This window comes from Pagrus major, chromosome 16, assembly GCF_040436345.1.
Source record: "Pagrus major chromosome 16, Pma_NU_1.0".
Lineage (NCBI taxonomy): Eukaryota > Metazoa > Chordata > Actinopteri > Spariformes > Sparidae > Pagrus > Pagrus major.
In genome coordinates this window covers 6191446-6211203 of record NC_133230.1, presented here as the reverse complement: position 1 = coordinate 6211203, position 19758 = coordinate 6191446, and the positions used below count along the sequence as shown (strand labels likewise).

Sequence of the window (19758 nt, the reverse complement as noted above, 5' to 3'; positions counted from 1 at the left end):
GAAGACTTGCACTTCACAGAGTGCACCGACTGTAACTGCCCACTTGTGTTTTAACTGTTGCTGTGACTTAAGTTTAAAGGATTTTATTGCAGCTGCCATCAACTACAGCAGCAGTGCAGTTGGATACCGAGAAGCTCTCAGTGTTTTAATGATACTTATGAGACTATTCCTGACTCTGTTCCTCCTTATAAGGACACAAAATCGAATACAAAAGTTATTCTGTGAGAACATTCAGGCCTTAACAGGAGAGGACAAAGACAGAGAAGTCTTTTGTGGCATTTTCAAAGGCCTTGTGAGGAAATAAAAAGAAAGCAGTTAAAGATGCTAAAATAACTTTTTACATTTTCATCTACAAGTTTAGAGACAAAACATATTTCTTATCTAGTGCATCATCTCAGTGCTCTTCTGGACAACATCAACAGGCTCAGATATCTGTCTTAAATGCTTCTGTCTTGTGGATGTTGTCATCTCTTAGTTTTCACTGTTGGTGAGCCTTCACAGGACTTAGCTGTGATGGGACGCCGGTCGTACCTGAGCTGGACTGGCTGAACGTATTCCTTCCGAAATCTCTGGAGCTCGGCCGCCATCGGCTGGTCGCCGTTCCAGAGAGCCTGTCGGTCCTCCTCAGTCGGCTCTGGCTCAGGGATCTCAATCCTGAGGGGAAATAATGATCAGACGTGTGACACTTCAAAATGTCAGGGCATACATGAGACCACAGCATGGATATTTGTCTGAAAAAGTGAAGGCTGACTGTTCCTGAGACCAAACCAGGCGTTGAGGAGAAAGTTTTAGTCCTTACATTCTTTTTTGAGTGTGGTTAGTGTGTTTAGACTACGGCAGAGCGTACAAATATACAGTGGCCCTGCAGCAAAATGTTGAAACATAATCAGATTTTGGAGAAACGCAACCCTAAGTCAAGCTGTGGTGGCTAATCACATAAGCCAGTAATGACACTGACCAGTCAACAGTGTTGTTGTTCGAGCGGTTCACACCAAATTTAGCTATAAAATGACATTTTGAATATAGCTTATTACTTTCACTCTTGGAATGGAAGTTTTTTCTTATAAAGCAGCGGTTGACAGACAAGTTCAGTGACAGATGCACAAACAGTTATAGATCCTCCAATCTGCTTTTTCTATTATGTTGCTTGGTGCCTTAAACAACAACAACAACAAACAATGATTTTGAAAGGAGGCTGCACCAGCAAGGCAGGAGAAATTATAATCGGCAAACTTGTTTCGGATGAAAACTGAAAGAGCTGTTGCTCCGAAGCCGAGCGCCAGAAAATGGGAGCTATTCAGGCGACTTCATGGACCAAACCATGATACACTGCCATTTGTGTCCTCCCACACCACCACACATCTCGGCACTTATCTTCACAATGCCTGATTTGGTCTGAATAAGACCTTATGATTTGGATACTAATTCAATACACAACTACAACTACAACAACTACAGCAATAAAATAGTGGCGTAAGGACAGCTGTTCTGTTTGAACCGTACCTGTCTATCAGCAGGGAGAGAAGCTCTTGTGGTTTGCAGAATGATCGGTATGTGGTGAGAAACGTGCGCACAAAGTTAGGATCTATAAGGAGATGAAACAAATTAGACAACGAACAGAAAGTCAACGTCACAGTCCATCTTTGTCAAATAAACCTGTGAGTTAGTCAGATTAAGCTGATATATCTAAAAGTCTCGAGAGACGATCTACTGCAGCATCTTACCAGCATACATGTGGTAGGTGAGCCTCTCTATGAGTTTAACCACTGTGCCGGCTTTAATGAGCGGGATGCCTGTTTTGCTCTGCACTTTGTCCTCAAACACAATATTCTCCTCAGAGTCCTGCACAGCAAAGCGGTAAATCTCCGGGGAGGGAAGTCTTAGAGGATGCGCCTGTTCCTCGTGCTGCAGCACCGTGTCCAACATGCGATCCAAAGTGGAGCGGTACTGCAGAGTCACCAGCGCTGCCATCCACGCCGCTTTCTCCTCTGCTGTCCGTGCACAGAAAACTGCACAGTTTTCATCTTTTCCTATCAGTTCAAAGGCGTGCCGCAGCTCTACAGAGTCCTCGCGATCCACGATGCGGATCTTCCTCAGCACAAACTTCTCTTTCAGACGGTACTCCGCCCCGCTGCCCGAACCTGGGAGCCGTGAGCTCTGATTGGCCTTGCAGCTTATCATCAGGCCATCAAACAGGAAGTTGTGTCTCTCGTGCTTGGCGCCGGCTCGAAGAAGTGGGCCCTCCAGGATGAACTCACTGCAGCACTGACCAATGTCTTTCCCCTCCCAGCCGTCGATGCTCTTCTGGATCTCGTTCATGCGTTTGATGGCGAGTTGTTTGCTACGAACCTGTCTGCTGTACAGTCGGTACATGGGCTCACTGCGAGGGAGGAGAGGAGTTTGAAGTCAGATAAAAATGAAACATTACGAGTGAATAAAAACACTTATCACTGATGTGCAAACTTATTTCTGCCATTTGGTCACCAACATGCAGACAGACTGATCAAATGAATATTAATTATTAAAAGCAGCAGTAGAGGAGGCGTACCCAGGTTTACGGCGAGGCTGGTGCTTGGCATAGATGCGCTCCACGCTACACTGAAGGTTTAGCAGCGCTGTGATCGCCTGTTTCAGACATTCTCTGTCATCTTGGTCTTCACTGCGCTCCTGAAGTTGCTGTAAAAACATCAAACACGAGACATATTACTATACTTGATAATACAGAAGACAAGTTGAGCGTCTTGATCGATTTTCTGTTAAGAATCGCATTGATGATGATTCTAAATAATATGACAATCCAGTGTGTTTATCATTAAAAATCCATTAAAAAGAGACGTGAACAGCAAAATAAGACACTGGTTTTCACTGATGTTTTTCAATCTGAATGTTTATGAGAAGTGTCCACGTGTGGGGACGTACCTGCAGTAGCTCAAAGTAGTGCATACAGTGGTATACTGGGACCATCATCAGCTGTGGAAGGACGTACTGGACTGCTTCTTTGAAGCCTTCTGCAACTGACTGGAGACACAAAGACACATAAGAAGTGTTAGTGATGGATCAGTGTGACATTATTGAATAATCTGATCCAACCAGCATGTGGTTGAGAGACGTGTACTTGTTTTAGAAAAAGTTTCATGTCAAACAATTTTCAAATCCCAAAATTTTAAACGAACATATTCTCACACCAGAGGGAATGTAGGCACTCCAAGTAAAAGAAAATGTATCAAACAGGGAAGGAAATATTACAAAACCTTTATTATAGTGGCCATGTAAAAAAAAAAACATGTTTCAACATCAAATCTATTTTCTCATCTCATCATGATGCAGCATTTACAAACCATCGAATTTTCATGAAACTTCAACAGAGCTTTCACCTTTCGTTTTCACTTCTAAACAAGTACTAGTTAGCTGACTGCATGTGTTTGAACATGTCTGAAGCTCGTCTTTGTACAAGGTGCATCTAGTTATAGTTGTTTTACCACACACGGTCACACCGTCGACTATGATGCCAGCCAGATAAATGTTATCACATCTGGCAGACAGGATGTTAAAAAAAATACAGAAATATATCTCACAAAAACAATAGTTGTCAGCTAACAAAGGGGTAGTCCTTACAGCGAAATAATGGAAAAAAGGAGGACTGTTAAATGTGCATTTTTCAGTCTACAAACGAGAGTGACGGAGGATGGAACGAGGGAGAAGCAATTGACCGAGTAAGGCTTCAGGGTAACCGGAGAGCAGGCCGTCATAGTATCCATTTAAATCTCCTGTTCCCCTGATAGACGACTCAGAATCAATATGCTACTACTCAGACTCCACAGCAGCGGCCATGCTGTCTGTGTGTGGAGAGGGGAGGAGGTGAAGGGAGAGACATCAGCTGCCTGACGCACACTGATGGACAGCCAAGGGAACAATGACCTAAGTTTAGATCATGTTATTGATATGTCAGCACCCTGCAGGTTTACAGATCGCCTATTAGTAAGCCACATTAAGGCTACATGTTTAGATGGATCATAAATCGGCTCTGTGAATTTAGGTTGACTGGGTGAAATCTTGCTGCTGTGCTTTTAACAGGGTTCTTACAGCCTTAAAGAGTAAAATGTAAGTCATTTCAAGGTACCTAAACCAAAAATTTCCATACTAGAGGCCTTCATCATCACATCTAAACAATGACTATAAATGCAGTTTGCGAAAAATAAAGTTTGCAGAATTCCTTTATACCCACAGCAATCAATATACACTTTACCTCACTTTGGTTATTTTACCAGCTGTTTATATTAACTTGGATTGTTTGTTTGGATCATGATTTGCCAGGAAACAAACAAATATGACATCAGGATTGTTTAATTTCGAATATCAGGGATGCCGGATATGTATCCGACCAATATGGGCAATTTATAATTTTCGGTTCTTGGCCAATAGTGAAATTATAGCTGAAAAATAGCAAAATGATGTTGAACATCCTATTAGAACAATATTAAATCAGCCATGTTTGCTCTCTACATCGGAGCCTTTCTAACCCTCAGGTGTGCACAAACAATGACATTATGGGTTATCTTATCGGCATCGTCCACGAGAAGCAGGTAATTATTTGTTACTGGTATCACTGGCTGAAAAAACTTTGTATCGTGCGTCCCTAGTTTAGGCTACATGATACAAATTATGCTGAAAAAGTAAACAATTTTCAAGGAGTATATACTAATTTCTAAGACAGACCGATTTTAAATTGTACTTGAGTGCAGCTGAAATAGTGCTTCCTCCACACAAGCAACGTAAGAGTTAGTTTTAACATGTAGTGATAAAATGGAGGTAAAGAAGCTAGGGAAAGCGGTAACACGTGAACATGTACTTGTAAACATCCCTCTTTATGCTAATGATGTTATCTTGCTTTTAAAAAATTAGGATGATTTAATACAAATACTGTCGTGCTATGATTAATGGTAGGAAAAGTGGAGACTCTGTATTAATAAAAAACGAAAGTTATGCAGTTTTGAAAGCCAGCTAATGGAAGGAGCAGTTTTTCATTATGAAATAAAAAGTGAGTGTGTGTGTGTGTGAACTATTTTCATAATTGTTTAACCGTTTTGGTCATTTTTCAAGCCGATATGTCAAACATTTGCTGGTTCCCTTCTAATAAAATAAAGATTTGTTGCTTTTTCTGGTCATCTATGACAGTTAATGAAGAGTTTTTAGGTTTTGGACTGTTGGTTGTACAAAAGAACATATTTACTTTGGGCCCAGGGAAACTGTGTTGAGCATTTGTCACAACGTTTTGACATGTTATCGGCTATAAATTGTGAAAATAACTGGTAGATTAATCAATTAAAATAACCGTTAGGTGTAGCCCTACTCTTATTTTGAAATATGTACAGGCAGTAAAACAATTTTGCTTCTCAAGATAGCTGAACATAGTAAATAATAGCAGAAAAATAGCTGTAAAACATCTTGCCACAGTTTGTAAAAGGTGTTTTAAAAGTAAATCTGACTTATCCCGGTGAAAATGTGAGCTCATGTCGTGGGTTCTAGTACAAAACTGCAACATCAGTATCTCTTTTACTCTTATATATTCGTGTGTGTCTGTTTAAAATCCAGTATCACTTCAGCTTCTTACACGTGTGATCTGAGCAGGTACACTGGAACTGAAGTTGATATTGTGTTTGGATAACATGTAAAAACGAGTCTCTACAGGAGCACGCATCATTGTGAGAGCAGCCTAAATATAAACACACAGCGCGGTAAGAATACGCCACAGAACGACTGTGAGAACAGTGTGTTCCCATTTCACAGAGGTACAGGGCTGCTTGAACCCTCGTCGTCGTCTTTTGCCGTCTTAATTCACGGCTTATTCGCAACATGAAATGCGCCTTGGGCCACGTGCCCCCCCTCCTCTTTGTCCTCCTCCTCCTCCTCCCCAGGAGAAAAATGGCCCGCAGTGTGGCTGCCTGTTCTATTTTTAAAAGGCGATGTAATTTACCCACAATACCAGACGCTGCAGAGTGCAGGCTGAGTGCTCGACAGACACATCTATCTGACAGAGCGGGGAGGGAGGGAGTCAAGGAGGATGGAGCGAGAAAGATGAAGAACATGAAATGAGACAAAAGCTGAGGAGGTAAAGCAGAAGCACTAATGATGCCACTGACAAGACAAGGGTTCGATCCCCATTACAGCAACGAGTGCAATTTGTATGAATTCACACCAGGTGCTGTGGATAAAAGTGTTCTCATTATGGTTCATGCCGTTTAAAGTAGGTGGAGAGCCGAGGAGCCATCGGGTCAGAGATGATACACGAAGTGAGAGACGCTAAAATAAGATTAGCTCACGGCACAGAAACGGGGCAGGGGCAGTTTGTGGGGTGAAAGGTGTGTGTGTGTGTGTGTGTGTGAGGGGTGGGGGAGTTTTAGAGGGGAGGCTGGTGGAGACCATTACACCATCTGCCCCTGGGACCACTGCTGATGATCACACACACACACACACACACACACACACACACTGGTGGTCCAACATGCAGAGCACAATGGATCTGAACCAAGATGAGTAACATGTTTTGCCTGAATCAAAATCTGTGCGATGTAAAATGAGTTAATAAATCAATTCATCGTTTGATCAAAAGAAGTTGTTTTTGATTTTCGATAAAACGTTTCAGTGTTAGAAAAAAAATCTGTGGTTTCAGCTATCACGATTTTGTTTGGCTATATCCTGATACAAGATATATATAAAGATATCTTGAATGCTGGAAGTTAAGCAATGCTTGAATATCAAGGCTAATATTGGTAATCAAGGGCATATTGAGCCAGGCTGAGACAACTTTAATTCCATTAAATGCACACTGTTTCCGCCTTGAAGAAAAATACCATGTGAAACAATGCAAGGTGTTTCTAAGTTGCACAGCGGTGCCATCAAAACTGTTCAAAAATAAAGCTTTATTTTTAACTCGTGTGCCCTTTCCCCTCTCTCATACAATGAGTGTAAGAAAATAAACACTGGGTGTGGGTAATCAGAGGACAGTGCCATCGGTGTTGATCTAACTTGGGTTTGACTGGTGGTTTGAGGGTAAACACAGCGAGGCCTCGACCTGAGGTACAGTAGGGCTGCAGGAGGGTCAGCCAGCAGCAGGGTTTATGATTTTACTATAAAACTAACTGAGTAGGAAGACGTATGGTCGGTCTATCAGCATAAAATCTCAATATCTACTAAATAAAATGCCAGATTTGTGTTCAGAACCATAAAAAAGGTCAACACAGAACCACCTCACACTGTAAATACTGTTCGGAGCTGTGATATCGCTTCATGTGAACGGTCGGACTCGTTGGTCTTTGGCCTGAGAAAACACCAGAAAATATTTCATCTTCAAAGGCTGCCAAACTGCACCCCGCCGAGCATAATTCAATGCTATTCTTGTGAGGAATGTCCAAATAAAACAATGCGGCAGCAGTGAATAAACTGTACACAGGACGCTGAGATATGTCATGACATGCCCTCAAACGATATTGGGAGGAATTCCACCAGGTTAGCTTCAAAGCAAAACGGGAACAAATATTCAAACACTGTTTGTTTGGTGTAAACACATTAATGACCTGCTTGTGCCTTCATATTAAAAACAAACACATTTTTCTTTTCAGTATTATGGAAGTTTGGCTTTTCAAGAAAGTTTACATTTGAGAATGACAGGAAATACAGGAGCAGGAGATATGACGGATATAACGGACGGAAATAATATGTTGAAAAATGCAACCTAAATCAAAAAAGATGGCTCACGTCAGAGTGATGAAGAGCAGCTTTGCTTGAAACTATTTTGGTGTTTTTGTTTCATGTTTTGTTTATTTTCAACTCAGCACCTGCCGTTTCTGGCTTTGATGTGCGTGTGCATTTCTTTTTTCGCATATTTTTAACTATAAAATAACAATGACACTAAGACACTGTGTTTAATACCAACTATTAATACTGTTTATAATAACTTAATATCAGCCACTTATTACTTCCAATCAGATATCAGTCATCCTAGATTTTCTTCTGTATTTTATAAAAAAAAGCCCTGGACATAAACTAAAATGTAGGAAGAATTTGTACTTTTTTTCACTTTTCTGTATCCCAGATTAGTCGAGACCAATTAGAACTTCTGAGGGGGCGATTTGAACATCTTACCTGGAAGTAGCCGCCGGCGGTCTGCCGTGCCATCAGGTTGTTGAAGTGCTCGTGGAAATCCTTACTGAGGATATCCTGAGACATGGTCTCGTAGGGGTCAAACGCCTGCTCCTGTAGACATGGAGAGAATAAAGGATGTTCAGACACGTGCAGAAAGTCAGATACAAGCTAATATGACAATAAACAATAGCTAGCTTGTATTTAAAGAAGTACCATTTAAGAAGCCTTTATGTTAACATTTTGCTTGATTATAAACTGTGTAGTTTTCTGAACAAGTTTACAGGCTGCTGCTTTTAATTTGTATTACATAAATAAGATAAATTAACAAAAATTTTACACATTGTAGTTTGCTATTAGCGAACAGTTGGCATTAAAGATTATCTCATAAAAAGACAGAAAATGCCATTGAAACAAAAATTTCCATGCATTTTGCACACTTGTCAATTGAGGCAATCGTGCTCTGATTAGTGGAGGGTGAGATACATTTGTCAGCACACATCTTTAAGTGGCGAGTTTTATGGTATTCAAGTCAGAGGAGCTTCATACCTCTGCTAGATCTTCAAAGCAGCTGCCCACCAGCGGATGAGGGCTGCCATCGGCCGTCATCTCCACGGCGTCCTCGATCAGACCGAGCAACTTCATCGTCAGCTCGTGGATGTCCAGGATGTTGCTGAAGATCACCTCCACATCCTGCATTAACGAGACAACAAACATGAGGCAAGATGCTTTAAGGTTGGAAAGGTGGGCTTGGCTGGAGTGAATCCTGAAATCTGAACTCGCTTGAGAATTTTCTAGTATTTAGGTTTTCTACAGTATCACAAGTAATCCAGTGATAGTCGTCGGTACATCCATGGGTGCTTTGCAAACAGGAACAGCTAATAGCTAATTCTGCAAACTTTTAATTGACAATTATTTTAAACAATGTACAAGTACAGCTGTCTTAGTTTTCTCTGGGGGAAGGAAGTGGGGGCAGAGAGCCAGACTTTAAAAACCTAACACTGATAAAAGACGAGTTTTTCTTTCAAGGACTTTTAAGAAATCATCTTACCACAAAAAAACAACAATGACCAGGTTACTTAACTGCCTGTAAACACAATGAAGTTGTTCAACCATACGAGTGTGTACAGTAGCAGGGTGGTGCTGAAAGAGCTCCCATTCTTGGTCTACCTCCCTTGGATAAATAAATGCCAAAAAAGAGTGGTGAGAATGAGCTCCAAACAACAACATGCTCATTTTGCCTGAGGAAATCATTAGTCAAGCAGATGAGAACCCAAAAATAGCACAGAGTGATTACTGACTGCTAAAGTCTGAATAGAAGCCCGGTCCTGTCATTATTTGACTGTCACACTTTCTTGACATCTCCCACGTAATTTCAGATTACGCTGTGTTTCAACAGACATAATTGAGGTTATTTTTGCGAGGGCTGCAGATGTTGTTCCTGTCTCAACATAATTACATGTTCTGCATTCCACTGGGCCTCACAAAGGTTTATCCTCCTCACCCAAATCATACCACAAATTACCCAACCCAAAATATGCAAAGCCACAGCGACCCATTAAACTCAACTTTCCATTCACTTCTCAACCCTGAGACCCACTGTCGTTTCCTTACCCCGACCCATACTTTTTCTTTATTTTTTCGAGCACTTAATTGCCATAATAGACACAACTTAATTAGCAATTTGTTTCTTTGGGTAGCCTTCTGGGATAGACACAAATGTCTATTTACTGGACTGTTGACTGGAGGTCAGTCGAGCTGTCTTTTCTTCAGGTTTAAAGACATAATTCAACACAGTGAAATGTGTTTCAAAGTTCTTGCTGATGCTGATTACCAGTTAGCCGATTACAGAGTTGTAATCTCTAAATGTTCTTACGCTGGATTTGTGTGAAATGACTTTATAATTAGGTTTACAGAAGTCAGTTGGAAACTTGACTGTTTGTTTATAAGCTGGATTTAGAGAGAGCCGGCCACAGCTACTGTATTCAGCTTTATACCGTTCATTAACCGGCACCTTCAGGCGAATAACTCTGTTGGTGAGTCATTTTTACAAGCGTTTATTGATTTTCTTGATAACTCTGTTCTTAATCTTATAATAACACAATGACGCTTCTATTATTTTAAGCTTGTTTAATACGTGACAGTCATAGTTTATAATGAAGTGATTTCCTAGTCTTGTGATACACACATCTTACTGAGAGCAACTGTGAGAGTCTTCCTCACCTGAGACGTGAAGATTTTGGGGTTGGACAGGAAGTGATGGCGAAACACTTTGATGATGAGGTCGAGCTCACGCAGGTACTGCCGCTCCTCTGCGATTTCAAGTCTCACCAGGTCGTCGTACGTGAGCTCCCCGGAGGACGACGGCTCCTCTGTGCACTGAGACATCAAGCCGATGTCCTCCTCCTGGTCAAACATGTCCATCAACACCTGGATACAGACAGTGGAAATGATTTTTATGATGTTCCACAAATGCGTTTATCAAATTAGGTGATGTATATAATATATAATACTGACCTTGTCTGCGCACATTGACACCTTGATGTCCTGCTGGCTGATTTCATAGTGCCGAATGTTGCCGACATAGTTGCCCGCTAGTTTCAGTATGTCTGCTGATATGTATTCAAGCACAGCCACGATGTACAGGGACACGTGGTAGTCTACTTTATAGCCCAAAACCTCCTGTTGGGAAGAAAGCAGAATAAAAACATATTAAGTTTTACATAGAAGTCAATCAGCAGTTCATTCTTTGAGTCTGTCTGAACCTGCACTGAAGACTATCAGTTCAGGGCAATTCAATTTGTCTTAACCGCACTGTCAAACCAGCAAGCTAAATTGGTTTATAAATATTTCCCAGGAACTGCTGCAACTTTCTGAAACTTGCGTCAGCGTTGACTGTGTCTTATAAGAATGTGAACACTGCCACAGGCTCTTGTTAACTGAAACATGCTTTTCAACCTTCGCACGTTGGTGAGACTAAATTACATTCTTAAAAAGCTCATTTTGGAGTAAAGAGTATAGTTTATGTAATGGATAAAGAAGACAGTTCCTCGGGAGTCTTTACCTTCAGCAGTGGGTGAATCTTGTCCACGGGGAGAAGTAAAGGGTTTCTCCTCTTGCGTTTCTCGATAGCTGATTGGGCGTCTGCAATCGCCCACTTATCTATAGGGTGGGGAAAGGTTTTCTGGACCCGTTCCTGGAAAGAAGGAAATTACTGTCTTAACACTTGATAAATTTGGGAGCATTAAGATGATTGAAAGCTGCATCGCACAGAAGTATTTGACTTATTATGTGGAATGACGATGGCAGCACGTTTCTTAACTGTACTAATTCACAACAGGAGTTGCTGACAGTTTCAGCTGAATCTGAACCTCCACACGTGTGTCATTTTACAACATATTATGAGTTGATACTTAGATGCTACATAGAAAGCCTTACCTCTACATCCTGCACAGAGCGAGGCTGAGCCACACACAGCATGTTGAGCAGCTGCAGGATCAGCTCCTCGATGTGCTGCAGGGCATCCTCCTTCGCCTGCAGGTTTGGATGGACCTGCTTCTGTACCTGAATGTAACAGACAAACATAAAGAGATGAGAGACCGATAAAGCAGTGTGGTTCAAAGAGCATCCTGCAACTCAGGTCAGTTGCAGCCATAAATGCAAGACCTTTTGGCAGCCCACTCAAACATCTCTTGGATGTAGGCAATTGTGTCCTTGAATGCATCACCAAGGAGGACTTTTTAAAACGGTGTGCATAAAATAAAATTAATGAAAACTGAAAATTGCTGCCTGACAATAAGGAAACCAATCTAAAACGTATGAACCATATGAAATGCTTGATCTGCAAGTGAACAACCTTTGTCAGTTTCGACAACAGCGAACAAATCCAACAGCATCTTTGTGTAAAATCTGGCAGCACACAGCAGGTAAATCAGTCTCAAATTAACCTGCAAGAAACTGCCAAACAATAAATCTGTCAACAAATATCAAAGCCATGCATTCAAAAAGGTCTCTTCTCATTGACTCATCCAGGCCTCCTCAGTAGTGGGACTCCTGAAGGTGGAGGCAGCCTGACAGAAGGTGTGGTTTTAGGTGCAGACAGCAGAGAAGGTGTGGCATCACCAGGTCTACGAATGGAAAGAGAAGAACACCCCCCCAACCTCCCTCCAACCTCCAACCTCCAACCTCCCAAAAGTTGTCGTCATTCGGGCCGTGCCCTCTTGCAGGAATGCTGTCAGTTGAGATACTATTATAGCACCCAAAGCAGACTCAGAGGGGGAGGAAAAAAAAAGGCTGTGGGAGCGAACGAGAGGAGAGAGGTGGATAGAAAGACAGCCTAACGTTTACTCTGCGCTCACAAAAGCCAGGCCTGTTCACATGCTAGTGATGGAATTACCCTGGCATACAGTAAAGTGGGGCATTATGATGACAAAACATTGCCCCCGGACTAAGGAATGTGAGAGGAGAGTTAAAAAGGTCAACGCAGAGCGGAGCTTCGTGCATTCTTGTTCTCTGACTTAACAGAGATGCAGCGACAGGCAGGATGTCCCCTCTGTCTCAAGTTTGAGTTCATTTGTTTGAGATAAAGCCGGAGAAAAAAAGAGGAAGGTGAAAGGGGATTATAAAAGACCCCCCCTCTTTTTCCTCGATTGGTTTTGGATTCCTTAACTACATTCAGATGCTTTTTAAAACAAGTAGAGCTGGAAAATCTGAAGCCACAGCTTGGCCCCGTTTACGTTTCTGTACGTCATTTCTGTTTTGATGCACACTCACAAGACCTAACAGTTATAAATAAGCCACAAGCATAAACTTTACTTGGAAAAAAAAAATATATCAAAGCAGAAGTAGGTTATGAGATATATCCTCTTGACCACAAATAGGCACTTGACCAAATTCCACAGGACACCAGGAGCTGTGAGTCACCACACTGAAACTACGGGGGTTTCCCTCGACTCCATTCACAGAATAGTTGGCCCGTTTCTGAGAGGCCCACATCCAACAAGTGTCGTCTATCTCCAACAATGTCAGGATGGGAGACGGAGCAACACAAATACACAATTCTGAATGTCATTTGAATAAAAACATAATGGAAAGTCAATTCAAGTACAATTCATGCTACTGTAACACCGCTCTATAGGTACCGTACAACGCCTGTAGAGCTGAAACACATTTAATTCATACTTAACTGAATATCTTATGGATTTGGATTAATCTGCAACAAATCTGATAATCACGTAATTAACTAAGCACACAGTATGTGAGGAGAGAGTGGACTGCAGAGCCAGACCCTCTGGAGGAATAACCACCCAGTGTCACATCAGATTCTGCTCTGATCCGGAGCCGTTAACTGTGGGGAGGAGAGCACGGAGATTACTTAATTGGACTTAAAGACATTACATGAGCGAGCTGCTCCCAGTGAATCTGTCAGTCCTGCTTGATGACGGCGTCTAAATCGAGGACTGAAAGCAGAGCGTGACCATGTGCAGGTATGACTGCGCCTCAGTGTATTTACAGTACCACTGAAACTTGATCTTAATGGGTGATGGATGTAACATGGTCTAATATAGTTGGCGGCGGACACTAAAGTAAGTGTGAGCAAAGTGAAAGCAATGGTGTGGAAAAATAGCTGGGGATTTCCTGAATTTTAAAAAAAAAAAGCACCCAAAACATCTGACAGAAGAGGCACTGGGTTTCTAATGAATGAAAACAACTTTTCCTTCATAGATGTCAGATGAACTCAAAACATCTCCACCTATTACTTGAATGTGCACCAACTCAATTATGCTCAAGAGAACAGATACACAAAGGAGTTTGGTGTAAATGTCCAGGTTATAATGCACTATACGTGAAAAAATTAGCTTCTTCTGGTGGAGGTCGCCATGTCTACTCAACAACTTTGATTATCAATTCAAATCGAGCAAGGACAACAACCATCCACTGCATCCAATTTTTCAAATTCAAATTCAGAGATGTTAAAATGAACAGAATCCTGATCGTGTGAGCTTTCATGATCATCCTTCCTGTGCCATGTTAAGGTGTTCAGTTTCATGGGTCAGCTCCATTAAGAAGGGGAAAGACTAGTGTACAGGAAGTCCCAACGCTCACCCGCTCACTCACTCTCCCTTTTTCCTCCACCTCCTCCTGCCTTGTTCTCTACCCACACGGAGCGAAGCCCCCGGGGAGAGCAGATCATAGCGGCAGACTGAGAGGTATTGATGTGCGTGTACGAGTAGGCAGCAGCAGGAGCAGGCTCATACTACACACACAGGCTGGACCAGAGCCAAGGCCAGGAGAGGGAAAACCAGGATTCACAAGCAGAGAAAAACTACCAGGAAAAAATCCAACTGGTCAGTGTTTTATCCACAACGCCTCACAGCTACAGGAGTATATCCATTCCTGGCTAAAGTGCAACTATTAGACCACACACTGAGCAGACTCGCTTCTCAAAAACCAATCCGTGAATGCACTACATGCTATTGTTAGTTAAATTAAACAAAGATCTCCTCGAAAAATGGCTCTGCAGCATCATTAAACTAAACTATTAAATAATTAATCGGATCGATTACATTTTATCTTAACGAACATTTACTGGTTAAAGTCATACTCAGTTTCATGCAGGGCTGCAATTTTTGATTATTTATATCATCCATTATTCTGCAGATTATTTTCCCTTTTTATTTATTAATTTTTTAGTCTATAAAATGTTAGAAATAGGTAAAAATGTCGATCACAATTAACCAGTGTCAGGTAATGTACTTATGTCTTGTTTGTTCAGTTCACTAGGGCTGCGACTAACGATTGTTTTCATTATCGATTAATCTGCCTATCATCTTCAAGATTCAAGAGAATTGTGAAAAATCATCATCACAATTTCTCAGAGCCCAAAGTAACATCTTCAAATTGCTTCTTTTGTCCAACAAACAGTCCAAAACCCTTCATTTACTTTCATAAATAACAAAAAAAAGCAGCAAGTCCTCACATTTCAGAAGCTAAAACCAGCAAATGTTGGACAGTTATCAATTATCAAAACAGTTGGCAACTAATCAACTAATTTCCTTTTGAATTAGTGATCAATTAATCGACTAATCATTGCAGCACCAATATGATTGCAAATGAAATGTCTTGATGTGTGGTCGATGATCAAACAAAACAAGCAATCTAAAAGCATCAGCACTGGTGCAAATCTATAGAGACCTGGCTCATGAAACGACCCATATCACGTGAATATAATGTAACTAACACATACTGTGTACTCACTCAGTATCTAATCATAACCCGGTAACATGCGCTGCCACAGCACGTTGCGATAATGAGATCTGACAGAAAACAATGGAGCAGACTGTGGCTTACAAGTGAAAGTGAAGGGAAAAAGTCTGATCGCTCAAGTGGAAAAGTACCCGCAGCATTTCTCGAAATCTCCACACCACAGACATTTTACCTCAAAAGAAGATTTTATTACAGAAAAAATTGCAACATCGTCAAAAGTATTAGTCGTGGAAACTGACACAAATTCGTTGATGCCACGTTCATGTACCAAGGAGCTGGTACATGCACGCAAAAATGTGAAAAAGGTGGTTCAGATTCTGTGCAACGAGGAGCTGCAGGTCAGCTTGCAGTGAGCTTCACACACACGCACACACACAAAAAAAAAATCATGCACATCTCGTCTGTAACACACACACATGGATCAGGTGTTGCTGTGTATGCTGGTGGTACAAGAGCAGAAAAGTTGGAGGTAATAATAGAGGCTGGACGGTGTTAATACAGGGTTAACATTTCTAATTCAATTGATTATTCTCCTGGCTGTGTATACGGGGCTGCATCAGGCTCAGGTTGCAGGTAATGTGTGCGTGTGTGTGTGTGTGTGTGTGTGTGTGTGTGTGTGGTGGAGAGGTGGGGGTGGGGCTTGTTATTATACCCGAGCATGTGTCACTGTTTGTGATTCATGCCATGACATCATCTGCCATTACAACCAGACTGTCTGGGGAACCATAGGGCAGAGATCAACTTCGAGACAACAGGCACACACACACATATTAAACACAGACACACACACATATACACACACACACACACAAAAGATGCATGGTTCAGACATACAAGACACACACATACAGAGACAAAGAGACATAAACAGACATAGATAATCCTTTAGACAAACACAAATATAAACACAGACGTGTTATATAAGCACATGCACACAACAAGGAAATAAAAGCTCTCTCACACACACATGCACAGACACACACACACACACACACTACTCCCCTGACATTTAGCTGGCCCTCCTAACATTCACATCATCAAGACAATGGCTGGTGGTCGTGCCGTCGACAGCGCGTGGCCTCACAGTGACCTCAGTCTGACCCGACCCAGTGACCCCTGTCGGCCTGCATCCTCCCATCCTCCATCCGTCTGAGGTCACAGACTTGATTCAATATTCAGGTACGGGAGGGGAGCATTTTATTAATCAACCAGATACTCAACCCACGCTCCTCTCTGCAAACTGACAGTCTGGGAGTGGTGTCCAGGAAGTGCAACCTTTTACCAGGAACATCCAGTCCAATCAACAAACAACGCTCATCCAGAAGACTTGACAATGTGCTGCAGGTCACGTCGCTTACTCTGTAAAATTTCAATTAAAGAGGTGCCATCTCTGTCAGCAGTCACTGCTGCCGTCGCAGTCAATTTCCTGCCCGCAACACTATCTGATTGGTTACACATCAAAGGGCAGGGCGATAAAACAATAGCAATACGTATCGGTACAGATGCGCCATCGATAGCTAGTAGTAGTAGTTCGGTGCACAACGGCCATGGCCAGGAAATTGTAAATAAGAAAGTTATGGCAGTTTTTGGGGGGTTTTCTGACAAATATTTGAATGCTGTTGTGTGTAAACTGTGCAGGAAAGCCGTCCTGACCCCGCTTCTATCTACTGGAGTTGACAACATGTCAGTCACAACCATCTACGTCTGCTACAACTCAAGCCGTCCACGATGGAGAGCAACTATGTATGACAAAAAATCCAAACGGGACGAGGACGTAACCCACTAAAATCACTAGCTGTGTGCCTTGATAAAGAGGTTAAATTCAAAAATTTTTTACCTGGTCTTTAAAAATGATTTTAAAAAATAGGACAGGTAATTAAAAATGATCAATAGTTATCGATATCGACCGATCTTTCAGCTGTATCACCCAGGCCTAACACATCACAAGATACAGCATATCAACACTGAATAATCTGAATCTGTAAAGTATCTTAAGTTATAATATAGTTGTAACCTCCTTTTCAGTGGTGCAATATAATGGGCATACAGAGTTGCTGTGATGAAGTAAAGACGTGCCAAGTGCAATTTATTTTAGCGTGTACTGTTGCCAGGTTAGCTCGCAGCGGAGTCGCTTCAGGTCACCACATCTGTCACCTTCTTGAAGTGAAAGTTTCTTTATCCAGCTTGACAACAGATCAAAGATGAAACAGATATGAGGAGATAAAAATAAACTGACATGAATAAACACGGCAAGACCAGTTTCTGACACCAGGCAACTTTATAAATATCTTTGTTTGTCCCATTTAAAAATACTTTCTGAACTCTGGACTTTCTAGATCTCGGGAACTCTTAAGAAATACTCAATATCATATTTGGATTGGACCTCATACAGGAAAGTGCCAGAGTGGAGTGACAACAGCCAACTGACTAGGATTAAAAAAAGATCTAAGCTGCAAGTTTTGGCCTGTTGCGAAGTCCCCACGTCAGAATTTAACCGACTAGTCAGGTTGAGAAGAAGATAAAAGGGGAAATGCGCACACACACACACACACACACATAAACAAAGCATGCTTGTAACCTGACAACAGACCTGAGGCCTGTGCCTCATGGAGCGAAGCCCCGTGAAGCATCGTGCTGTGCTAACATGGTAATGGAATGAAACTGTACCCAGCAGAGCTCTGGCCCGTCTCTCGCTGCCAGTGAAACAGCAGCCCTGGGGAATGCACAGTTATTATCAACACCAGCATGTCAGAGGCTAAATGACGCTCTTGCATAGCACCGGGCACGAGCCGCAGCGATCAAGAATAGACGGGACACGCAGACGCAGCGAGGGGACAAACGCTGCGACTCCTCCGTGGTGAAATATCACAGTGAGCACAGACAGAAACGCAGACAGCTCCACATGTGTGTGAACTACATGTGGACGATATAAACATGCTTTAAAATGATCATTTTGTGTATTTTCTGCCTTTGCTAGAAAGCAATACTGGGGACAGGAAACAAGGAAGGCATGTTTTTTGCCTTAAAATATTGTTTTTAGGGGTGTCATGATTCTGCAACTTACAATCACTTTCAGTATCGATAGATCCGTCAGCTGTTTTTTCGGTTAATCGACACATGACCAAGCCCACAAACTCCCAGAGCCCTAGATGATGTCTTGAAGTGCACATGCTGTCTGACTAAGAGCCCAAAAATACAAAAATATCTGATTTGTGATTATGTAAAACAGACAAGGCAGCAAATACCTGAGATTTCAGAAGCAAGTATCGGCATCTGTGCTTGATAAAGACGTAAACGACACATTAATTGATTATCAAAATGTTTTGTTTCTGTCAATCGACTGCTAGTTTCAGTCTTGCTATCATCTGTCTGATTTCACAGTAGTTTATCAAATGTCAGTAAATGAAGCCAGATAAGCCTGCGTCATTTATGAGGCGACACTTCTTAAACTACTTCCCTGGTTGATCATAAAAGTTCCTCCCCTGCTCCAGCCCTGAGGAGTGTCTATCTATCAACAGGTTTTCTTTAATCCTGCCTCTAACCAACAATCTGAAATCATTCTCAGAGCTGGAGTCATCCACCATGGCTCCTTCTGACAAGGAAACCCCCCGGTGGACAGCTGTGAAAAACAGCGAGTCACAGTCTGTCAAAACCATAACAAACCTCTCTTGCGTCAATCTCTGACAGGCTTTCCCTCCGGCAGTTGTGTAACAAGTTGAGACAATGAAACCGCGGCACCACGGCTCACCACCTGCTCTCTCGGTTTCACCTGATTCATCGCACCATCTCCACTGTGCTACGGCTAACTGACAGAAAAAGGACGGCGTTATTTATAAACACGATGTTGCTACATGGTCGGTTGCCTCTGCAGCCCCTGGGGATCTGTCGGCCAAATTGACAAAAGCACTGTTTTTAAAAACAAACATTTTAATAATGAATGAGAAAATTAATCGTTTTTTGGGAGTGATTTTGATCCTTTTATGGTCAACAAATGTCCCGAGGCTCTAAAAAACACAAGACGGATGAGCAGACTGCGTTTCAATAAGTGATCTGACAGGTAAAGTCTAAAGCAGACGCTTAAAACAAAGAGGCAGTCAACAGACTTCATCAAAGCTCAGTACAAAAAGTATAAAGGTCTATTTCCGAGTACAGGCATGCATCTTTCATGCTTTCAAAATAAACTGTTTGCAGCTCATTCATCTATTTTAGGACTCTGAATACTTCAGTGTTTTAAAAAGCATCCCTTGTCTAAACACTCGAGTCCACATGCTGTGAGGTTTCAACTTTCTATTGTAATAACGTCTTTGTTCAAGTCTTAGTCGCGAGTTAACAGTGATGGAACGTAACCAGGTA

General features: G+C 41.9%; 1 protein-coding gene across 2 annotated transcripts in view; it reads right to left on the bottom strand.

Annotated features, from left to right (window-relative positions):
• sos2 (son of sevenless homolog 2 (Drosophila)) overlaps positions 1-19758 on the bottom strand; it is a 30346-nt gene that overhangs the window by 7781 nt on the left and 2807 nt on the right. For both annotated transcript variants that reach the window (XM_073483641.1, XM_073483642.1), the window contains 11 exons: positions 11578-11703; positions 11204-11335; positions 10657-10821; positions 10363-10569; positions 8689-8832; positions 8143-8253; positions 2920-3018; positions 2549-2676; positions 1725-2380; positions 1504-1585; positions 532-654 (listed from right to left, as the gene is read on the bottom strand). In XM_073483641.1, the coding sequence (XP_073339742.1) occupies positions 532-654; positions 1504-1585; positions 1725-2380; positions 2549-2676; positions 2920-3018; positions 8143-8253; positions 8689-8832; positions 10363-10569; positions 10657-10821; positions 11204-11335; positions 11578-11703 (1973 nt within the window). The remainder of the gene's footprint in view (positions 1-531; positions 655-1503; positions 1586-1724; positions 2381-2548; positions 2677-2919; positions 3019-8142; positions 8254-8688; positions 8833-10362; positions 10570-10656; positions 10822-11203; positions 11336-11577; positions 11704-19758) is intronic.